This window comes from Staurois parvus, unplaced genomic scaffold, assembly GCF_062004578.1.
Source record: "Staurois parvus isolate SC_StPar_1 unplaced genomic scaffold, SC_StPar_1.0 ptg000299l, whole genome shotgun sequence".
Lineage (NCBI taxonomy): Eukaryota > Metazoa > Chordata > Amphibia > Anura > Ranidae > Staurois > Staurois parvus.
In genome coordinates, this window is record NW_028318095.1 from 14,275,041 (window position 1) to 14,286,022 (window position 10,982).

A 10,982-nucleotide genomic window follows, 5' to 3' on the forward strand; every position below is an offset into this window, starting at 1 on the left:
AAAAATCCCTCCCCCAGCAGCTGATGTCCAGGCACTCTCATTGGAGAGACTAGGGGAAGGGGTGTGACCAGCTTTGGTGCTGCTGGTGCACATGTAATGCATGGGTGCAGTATGGAGGGGATAGGTGCAGTACAGAGGAGGTGGGTGCAGTACAGAGGAGGTGGGTGCAGTACGAAGGGGGTGGGTGCAGTACGAAGGGGGTGGGTGCAGTACGGAGGAGGTGGGTGCAGTAAGGAGGAAGTGGGTGCAGTACGGAGGAAGTGGGTGCAGTATGGAGGTACTAGGTGCAGTATGGAGGAGGTGGATGCAGTGTGGAGGGGGAGGGTGCAGTACAGAGGAGGTGGGTACAGTACGGAGGAAGTGGGTGCAGTACGGAGGAGGTGAGTGCAGTACAGAGAAAGTGAGTGCAGTACGGAGGAGGTGGGTGCAGTACAGAGGAGGTGGGTGCAGTACGGAGGAGGTGAGTGCAGTACAGAGAAAGTGGGTGCAGTACGGAGGAGGTGGGTGCAGTAAGGAGGAAGTGGGTGCAGTATGGAGGAGGTGGATGCAGTAAAGAGGAAGTGGGTGCAGTACGGAGGAAGTGGGTGCAGTACGGAGGAGGTGAGTGCTGTACGGAGAAAGTGGGTGCAGTACGGAGGAGGTGGGTGCAGTACGGAGGAGGTGGGTGCAGTACAGAGGAGGTGGGTGCAGTACGGAGGAGGTGGGTGCAGTACGGAGAAAGTGGGTGCTGTACAGAGGAGGTGGGTGCAGTATGGAGGTACTAGAGGCAGTATGGAGGAGGGGGGTGCAGTATTGAGATACTAGTTGCAGTATAGAGGAGGTGAGTGCAGTACGAAGGTAGATGCAGTACAGAGGAGTTAGGTGCAGTATGAAGGTAGATGCAGTACAGAGGAGTTAGGTGCAGTATGAAGGTGGATGCAGTACAGAGGAGTTAGGTGCAGTATGAAGGTGGATGCAGTATAGAGGAGGTGAGTGCAGTACGAAGGTAGATGCAGTACAGAGGAGTTAGGTGCAGTATGAAGGTGGATGCAGTACAGAGGAGTTAGGTGCAGTATGAAGGTGGATGCAGTACAGAGGAGTTAGGTGCAGTATGAAGGTGGATGCAGTACAGAGGAGTTAGGTGCAGTATGAAGGGTGGATGCAGTACATAGGAGTTAGGTGCAGTATGAAGGGTGGATGCAGTACAGAGGAGTTAGGTGCAGTATGAAGGGTGGATGCAGTACATAGGAGTTAGGTGCAGTATGAAGGGTGGATGCAGTACAGAGGAGTTAGGTGCAGTATGAAGGTGGATGCAGTACAGAGGAGTTAGGTGCAGTATGAAGGGTGGATGCAGTACAGAGGAGTTAGGTGCAGTATGAAGGTGGATGCAGTACAGAGGAGTTAGGTGCAGTATGAAGGTGGATGCAGTACAGAGGAGTTAGGTGCAGTATGAAGGTGGATGCAGTACAGAGGAGTTAGGTGCAGTATGAAGGTGGATGCAGTACAGAGGGGTTAGGTGCAGTATGAAGGTGGATGCAGTACAGAGGAGTTAGGTGCAGTATGAAGGTAGATGCAGTACAGAGGAGTTAGGTGCAGTATGAAGGTGGATGCAGTACAGAGGATTTAGGTGCAGTACAACTGATGCACAGTAATCTTTGGCAACCAATCAGTTAGTAGTAATGATGTGTTATAATCTCTAGCAACCAGAGAGTGGTAATGATTTGCTTTAAGCTGCGGCAACCAATCGCAATTGGTGCCTGATCTGCTGCAGTAAACTGATCTTGAGTCTAGCTGCTATTTATTGTATGTCTCAGAGAAGGTGCAAAGTGAAATTGCATGGGGGGTGGGGCCAAAAAAATGTGCTCATGGTGTGAGCTCTATAAGTAGCAGGTATTGGCAGATAATTTGGGGCACTATGCTGGAAATAAACAGTACTGTATACTAACGTGTGTCTCACACTGTAGAGACATTCGTTCCATCTGTGTTCTGACTGTTCATGTTCACGTTATGGTGGCCCTGCACAATACAATCTCTTTTGAATTACCAAAACAACTTCATTTAGGGCATACCTAAACAATACATTCATTTAGTATCAAAACCGGCAGGTCCTTGCACAATGTAGTTGATTGTAGATTATACAGTCAGGTTGTATAGTGTATAGTCAGCTTTAGTAATTTGTTAGCAATTCAGTGATTGAACATATAAAAATCACCTTTTTACCTCTTACAATGCTTGTCAGTTGGCTTGTAACACTTCTAGGCCACCTAACCAATTATGGCTTCCCAGTGGCTTCTACGGTTTCAAAGCTGCAGTATTTAACCTGTCAAGTTTGTATTAGACTTCCTGTGAGTTTCAGCAGACCTTCAAATAGCTTGATTCGGCTGCCAGTTTTTTTATATATTTGATTAATATTGTATTTCCAGGTAAAAGCATTTTAACGTATGATAAAGTAGTCTTGTTGCAGAAAGAGATGCTGAAATAATGGGTTGATTTCATTTTCAGGAGCCGCTTGGACGGAACGAAGTCAAACACTTGGTAAGTGCTATTTTCTGCTTATAATACAGAAATTCTACCTGGAACAGTGAACAGCGAATTAGAGGCTTCTATTCTTTTCCATAACACATAGCAGCCCTCTTTACCAGTGGCTTAAACAGAACATGTTGCACTTGGAATGTGTGGCAGTCATTTGGAAGTGACCCTCTCTTTAGTCTATGGCGATTATGAAAAATGCACAGTGCATCCTGCAAGAATGAATATTTCATAAACATTCTGCATTAACAGGAGGCAGTACTTAAAATCCAGCAAATATACAATGCAATTTTCCCTTTATAAAATACACTGCTCAAAAAAATTAAAGGAACACTTTGAAAACACATCAGATCTCAATGGAGAAAAATATCATGCTGGATATCTATACTGATATGGACAGGGTAATGTGTTAGGAATGTAAGGATGCCCCATCGTTTGATGGAAATGAAAATTATCAACCTACGGAGGATTGAATTCAAAGACCCCCCGAAAATCAAAGTTAAAAAATGATGCAGCAGGCTAGTCCATTTTGCTGAAATTGAATTGCAGCAATTTAAAATGGTACTCAGTAGTTTGTATGGCCCCCACGTGCCTGTATGCATGCCTGACAATGTCTGGGCATGCTCCTAATGAGACGACGGATGGTGTGCTGGAGTATTTCCTTCCAGATGTGGACCAGGGCATCATTGAGCTCCTGGACAGTCTCAGGTGTAACCTGACGGTGTCGGATTGATCGAAACATGATATCCCAGAGGTGTTTTATTGGATTTAGGTCAAGTGAGCGTGGGGGCCATTCAATGCTATCAATTCCTTCATCATCCAGGAACTGCTTGCATACTTTTGCCACATGAGGTTGGGTTTTGTCATGCACCAGGAGAAGCCCAGGACCCACTGCACCAGCGTAGGGTCTGACAATGGGTCCATGAATTTCATCCCGATACATAATGGCAGTCAGGGTGCCATTGTCTAGCCTATAGAGGTCTGTGCGTTCCTCCATAGATATGGCTCCCCAGACCATCACTGACCCACCACCAAAACGGTCATGCTGAATGATGTTACAGGCAGAATAATGTTCTCTACGGCTTCTCCAGACCCTTTCATGTCTGTCACATGTGCTCAGGGTGAGCCTGCTCTCATCTGTGAAAAGCACAGGGTGCCAGTGCAGACCTGCCAATTCTGGTGTTCAATGGCAAATGCCAATTGAGCTCTATGGTGTCGGGCAGTGAGCACAGGGCCCACTAGATGATGTCGGGCCCTCAGGTAACCCTCATGAAGTCTTTTTCTGATTGGTCAGAGACATTGACACCAGGGGCCTGCTGGAGGTCATTTGTAGGGCGCTTGCAGTGCTCATCCTGTGCTACCTTGCTCAGAGGAGTAGATACCAGTCCTGCTGATGGGTTAAGGACCTTCTACAGCCTGTCCAGCTCACCTAGAGTAACTGCCTGTCTCCTGGAATCTCCTCCATGCTCTTGAGACTGTGTTGGGAGACACAGCAAACCTGGCAATGGCACGTTTTGATGTGTCATCATGGAGGAGTTGGACTGCCTGTGCAACCTCTGTAGGGTCCAGGTATCGCCTCATGCTAGTAGTAGTGACACTGACCCTAGCCAGATTCAAAACTAGTGAAAAACAGTCAGAAAAGAAGAGTACGGAAAAACATTTCAGTGGCCTCCACCTGTATAACCACTCCTGTTTTGGGGGTCATCTCATTGTTGCCCATCTAGTGCACCTGTTGTTAATTTCATTAACACCAAAGCAGCTGAAACTTATTAACAACCCCCTCTGCTACTTAACTGACCAGATCAATATCCTAGGAGTTTAATTGACTTGATGCTATACTCTGATTAAAAAGTGTTCCTTTAATTTTTTTGAGCAGTGTAGTATATGGTATAAATACTGTATGTATAAAATAATCATAACTTTGGGGGGCAGCTTTTAAACTTGGCTTTAATCAGGGCATTTCTTTGTCATCATACTTTTTCTAAAAGTAATTTAGTTTGAAGTATGGCTTATTTATAATGTACAATCCAGAGTACCTTTTAAAATATTAAGTTAAGTAGTAAAATTTCATATTACAAAATGTCCTCCAGTGTAATTACATATGTTGTACAGTGTAATGCAGCCATTCTCAAATGTTCTCACATGCTTGGTACAAGCACCTCTTCAATACATTATCAGTGACATTTAAAATTAATGCAAAACACAGCTTTATAGAAAACAGGGCACAAATATGCAAAAATAACAAATTAAAGCTGAACTTCAGGCAAAAAGATAAATACATAGATGTAATATGTATATGAGAGCCGTTTTACCCACCCTAGAATTCATATTTCTATTTACCCAGTTCTGATATTCAGACTGGCAGGGCAGAAGACCTGATTTTTCTCTGCTGTAGGTAAGTAATACTCACAGGTATTGTGCCTTCCCTAGCCTGTGACTCAACAGTAAAAGGTGAAGCATTGGACAGACAAGCTCAGGTCTTTTTCACGCTGCTCTTTCCTCCTATCGGCATGCTTCTTACTATCAGATGAGCACTGCAGCACAGATGATAGACTCTGCACTGCTTATCCCTCTCACAGCCTGAATTCTGCTACAAAGGGATTGCTAGAGGCTGATGCCAGGTCGAATTCAGGTACTTACATTTACAAAAATACATTTACTAATTTATTAATAAGCACGGTATCGCATTCATTTTTGTACTCTCTATCTGCCTGGAGTTCAGCTTTAAGCCACCAGTGTAGCCAGTTGCATTGTAACTGGATATTTTGAACAACAATAGATATTTGGTGGGAATTGGAACAAAAATATATTTCCCTGCTTGTCAAATATGTTGGGCCTTGCAAGCTCTTTAAAGTGGTTCTAAAGGCTAAAGGTTTTTACCTTCACGCATTCTATGCATGAAGGTAAATAACCTTCTGTGTGGAGCTGCTCCCCCCTCAGGCCCCCGTTATACTTACTTGAGCCCAATCTCAATCCAGTGATGTGCATGAAAGCAGCTGCTCCCCTGTCTTGTACCCTCCTTCCTGGCTCAGACACAGCAGCAGGAGAAATTGTCAACCACTGCTGTCAATCAGTGCCTGTGAGTAGGGCCACGTTTTGTATGGCTATGGACACATGGAGTGGAGCTCGGTAGTGAGCATGCACGAGTGCCCCCTTAGCAAGCGGCTTGTTGTGGGGGCACTCGGCATAATGGAGGAGCCCAGAGCACCGGCGGGGGACCCGAGAAGAGGAGTATCGGAGCTGCTCTGTGCAAAACCATTGAGGTAAGTATGACAAGTTTGTACATTTAATATCACTTTAAAGGTTTACATATCTTTAATATTGACTGTTTTGAAGAGTGTTTACACATAACTTTTTTGTAGGAACTGTATTTTAGGTCTGTGGGGCTTTCAGATGTAACCACAGTTGTTTAGTCTAAACCATAAAAAGAAACGCATAAAAACAAGAAAATGTAATATGATGTTATACAAGTAAGCAACCACACTATTATGGGGCCTCATTTATCAAAACTGAGCTGAGAAGTTGGACTCACTGCTGGGATCTTAAAGATCTGTAAGCCAGTGAGTGGTCCAGAATCATTCCAAAATCATGGAAATTGTTTGGCTTGGCGTAAGATATACTGTAATTCACAGAGAAACCTCCAACTACAATTAGTGGGCAGTAAATGATCTGCCTGCCCTTCTCAGGATCACACATTGTCAGAACCGTCTACATCTAACCATGTAATGCTGGTCTCATAGTTCTGCCGAGTTTATGTGACAGGTCCTCTTTGACTGATTTCTGCTATTATTGTTTTTAACTCTAGTCACTAGACTGTGTAAGGTTTATTTATCAGCTTTCAGAGACTATATAGCTTGGTTACAGATTGCATTTTTCTTAAAGTTTTTTCCAAAATTAACATTGCATTGCAATATTTGTTAAAATATTTGAAAACTGTCCCACAAACATGCAGATTTCAAATGTACAAATGTACTATATATATTTATATATATATATATATATATATATATATATATATATATATAATTGAGTTTTAAAAAGTGCAGAAAAGGTTTTGAAGAACCCTCGTAATTTAAGGCTTCCTTGTTTAAAGTCTATCAATTCACCCAAAGAGATTTGTCCCAACTGCAGCAGTGTGGAAGTGCACCACAGCAGTTATGTTTCAGTGTAAATGGCTCTGGTGATGACAAGATATTCGGTGGGAATTGTAGCAAAAATATCTTTCTCTCCTTATCAAATATGTTGGGCGTTCGTGAGCTCCCTAAAAGGTTTACATATTTGTATTATTGACTGTTTTGAATAATTCTTAATAAAACGCATAACTGTTTTGTTTTGTTTTTTGTAGGAACTGTATTTTAGGTCTGTGGGACTTTCAAATTTGTTTAGACTGAATCATAAAAAGAAATGCTTATAAAAAAGCAACTAGAGATGGATGAGCAATGAAGCACTTTAAACATCACAGAAAAAGTCCAAGTTAAACTGAATGTGACTAACTACTGTATCTGTTTGTAGGAGACCCATGGATTTGCAGACATAAATTAGATTTTGTTTGTTTTGTTGTAGATAAAGGCATACAAAAGTACAGATTTTCAAGGGGAGAGTGTTGACTTCACACAGCAAGTGTCAGATTTCAGTTCTTTCATGCCCAAGTCCTTCAAGGTCTTAAGGGGATGGTAAGATGGTATATTACTTTGTCAGTATGCATTAAATACATATAATAGTGGAAAGGACCCATACGCATTTTACAAAAGAGGTCAGAATGTGCTTTCTAACATTCCCCCACCTACACTGCACCAAACATGGTTGAAAGTGAATCCTTCATTCATAAAAAAGATGTTTTTTTTCTCTCTGCCTGTGGATGATGGACATTTTCCCATGTTTGAACTAATTGAGAAACTCAACAGGGCTATGGTAGATGGAGCTGCAAACTCAGACACAGAGATCCTAATTGTTTAACTTACTGACACCTTCTAAAAACTTTGATATAGGTTTCACTGGACTTACCCTTTAAAACAACACTTTGGTAGCTTTAAAGTTGTAGCTATCACACCTCAATTGCCTGTATTCACCTTTTAATATTATAGGATATTATTTTCATGAGTGTCCATGTATCACAAAACCCATGGCACTCAAAAATACTAATCTTGTTTTTTTCTGAGGGGGCTGAGTGCACCCTTGCCACACCCTACAGTTCTTTATTAAAGATTAAGGCCAAGCTTTCATTTGCCAGTATGGAATTATGAGTGGTGGGGCAAAATGGGCCAACCCTTAGATTTCGAATTTCTGATTCTTAGATTTCTAAAGCTCTGCTCTTCTAGCAGTTGCATTGTGACTCTTACTTTAGAGACTTTACATTTAGGAAAGAGTTCCTTTAAGCTATTATCGAACAAGTTTAGCCATGTATATGGCTCTTCTGTTAGTAAAATTAAAAGAAAGTTTTTGTTTGATTACCCTAGTAATTTGTTGACTTTGTATTATCATAATTTAACCATGATCATTATGTTTTGGGTAGTATTCAAAGACATCCCAGACCTAAACCTCTTCTTGACATGGGTGCCTCCAGCTTTACAGATAAGCAAATAGGATGCATAATGTGTTGATTTCTGTTGTATAAGCCCATCCCCACATCTACCAGCAAGTGTACAGTGGATATAAAAAGTCTACACACCCCTGTTAAAATGTCAGGTTTCTGTGATGTAAATAAAATGCAACAAAGATAAATCATTTCAGAACTGTTTCCACCTTTAATGTAACCTATAAACTGTACAACTCAGTTGAACAACAAACTGAAATCTTTTAGGTGGAGGGAAGTAAAAATAAAAAACTAAAATAATATGGCTGCATAAGTGTGCACACCCTTAAACTAATATTTTGTTGAAGCACCTTTTTGATTTTATTACAGCACTCAGATTTTTTGTGTATGAGTCTATCAGCATGGCACATCTTGACTTGGCAATATTTGCCCACTCTTCCTTGCAAAAACACTCCAAATTTGTCAGATTGCAAGGACATCTCCTGTGTACAGCCCTCTTCAGATCACCCCACAGATTTCCAATCAGATTCAGGTCTGGGCTCTGGCTGGGCCATTCCAAAACTTTAATCTTCTGGTGAAGCCATTCCTTTGTCAATTTGGATGTATGCTTTGGGTCATTGTCATGCTGAAAGATGAAGTTCCTTTTCATGTTCAGCTTTCTAGCGGAAGCCTGAAGGTTTTGTGCCAGTTTTGACTGGTATTTGGAACTGTTCATAATTCCCTCTACCTTGACTAAGGTCCCAGTTCCAGCTGAAGAAAAACAGCCCCAAAGCATGATACTGCCACCACCATGCTTCACTGTGGGTATGGTGTTCTTTTGGTGAGGTGCAGTGTTGTTTTTGTGCCAAACATATCTTTGGGAATTATTGACAGGACAGAAAATTCAACCTTGGTTTCATCAGACTAGAACACATTTTCCCACATGCTTTTGGGAGACTTCAGATGTGTTTTAGCAAAATTTAGCCAGGCTTGGATGTTTTTCTTCATAAGGAAAAGCTTCTGTCTTGCCACTCTACCCCAGAGCCCAGACATATGAAGAATACGGGAGATTGTTGTCACATGTACCACACAGCCAGTACTTGCTAGATATTCCGGCAGCTCCTTTAATGTTGCTGCAGGCCTCTTGGCAGCCTCCCAGACCAATTTTCTTCTTCTTTTCATCAATTTTGGAGGGACGTCCAGTTCTTGGTAATGTCACTGTTGCTTCATATTTTCTCTACGTGATGATGACTGTCTTCACTGTGTTCCATGGTATATCTAATTCCTTGGAAATTTTTTTGTTCCCTTCTCCTGACTGATACCTTTAAACAGTGAGATCCCTCAAATGCTTTGGAAGCTCTCTGCAGACCATGGCTTTTGCTGTAGAATGCAACTAAGAAAATGTCAGGAAAAACCTACTAGATCAGCTGAACTTTATTTGGGGTTAATCAGAAGCACTTTAAATAATGGCAAGTGTGTACTGACTCCTATTTAACATGATTTTGAATGTGATTACTTAATTATGAACACAGCTACATCCCCAGTTATAAGAGGGTGTGCAAACTTATGCAACCACATTATTTTAGTTTTTTTGTTTACTCCCCCCCCTAAAAGATTTCAGTTTGTTTTTCAGTTAAGTTGTACAGTTTAGAGGTCACATTAAAGGTGGAAAAAGTTTTGAAATTATTTATCTTTGTCTCATTTTTTACATTACAGAAACCTGACATTATAACGGGTGTGTAGACTTTTTATATCCACTGCATGTTTTGCAGGTAGAATGACAAATGCATAGGTGAAGTTTGTACATCTCATAAGTGGAGTTGAGCTTTCTGTGCATTATGTAGACTTGAGATCAAGTTTGTGGAAACACTGCAAGAAGATAAAGAGCAGCTTTTCAATATAATAATAATAATAATAATAATAACAATGTCACATATGATAATATCACAAGTAAAAATGTTTTAGTGGTTTGTTTAAAGTTGTAATGGAGACTAATACAGTATATCTAATAAATTACTTGCAAGAACATTCGATTTTGGGCTCCATTGTGATATGGATGAGTCATTTGTGTACTCTATAAAGTGATGTGCAGTATGTTTCCACTGTATTAAATGCTTAGGACACTAAAATTATTTTTAGATGGATTTTTATTTAATCATGCGATTTGTGATTTTAATATGTTATAATCCTTCTCTTGTATTTTCCAGCTGGCAGTTGTGCTACCAAGTTGATGCATGTGACAATGTGTGTGTGTTAGAAGAGGGACATTTCCCTGACTTGGCTTCTTGTGGATGTCCTGCAGCTGAGATCAAATACATCCAGCCAATAGATTATGTAAGACATCTGTGCACATCTCATGTTCATTGTCCTCAATGTGCTATATGTTATTAGTTGATTTCAGGTCTCTTCTGATTATTTGATTTAAATGTTTCTCCAAAATATGTGTAAGTTGTACCATTTGTGTGCAGAAAACTTTACACTTGCCTTATGGACAAAAAAATAAATGTTCCAGTGATGATATAGCCTTGTATGCTTTTGGTGATGGATGAGTAAAAAAAAGCACAGATTTTACTCATTTTGACACTGTATTCAAAATGGTTTAAAAAGGGCTGAGCTTTAATAATGAATGTGACTGCTAGAAATGTGTTTACAACCCAGAACAAGCTATTTTAAGAGTCACTGATATCTACTGTGCATTTCAGCCCAAGTCATTGGAAATCCATGGAGCTGCATTTTTTTTCCTTTTTTTGGGGTTTGTTAAAATTTTGCTAATAACAACCACAAAAAAGGTGCATAATGCCTTTCCAGACTGGCTCAAAAGGCATTTGTTCTTATATAACCATAGCAAGAGGGCCACAAGCAATAGGTAAAGGGAGGTAAGTGGCTGACCTGTTTTTTTTATCACCAATAAAGTGAAAGGAGAAGATTTCAATAGCCTGATTGAAAAGACTTCACCAGAAAT

General features: G+C 40.9%; 1 protein-coding gene across 1 annotated transcript in view; it reads left to right on the forward strand.

Annotated features, from left to right (window-relative positions):
* The window catches only part of CRYBG3 (crystallin beta-gamma domain containing 3), a 201,444-nt gene that overhangs the window by 169,418 nt on the left and 21,044 nt on the right, over positions 1-10,982 (forward strand). The window contains exons 15-17 of the mRNA XM_089682944.1: positions 2,482-2,514; positions 7,072-7,181; positions 10,228-10,354. Of these exons, the coding sequence (XP_089539070.1) occupies positions 2,482-2,514; positions 7,072-7,181; positions 10,228-10,354 (270 nt within the window). The remainder of the gene's footprint in view (positions 1-2,481; positions 2,515-7,071; positions 7,182-10,227; positions 10,355-10,982) is intronic.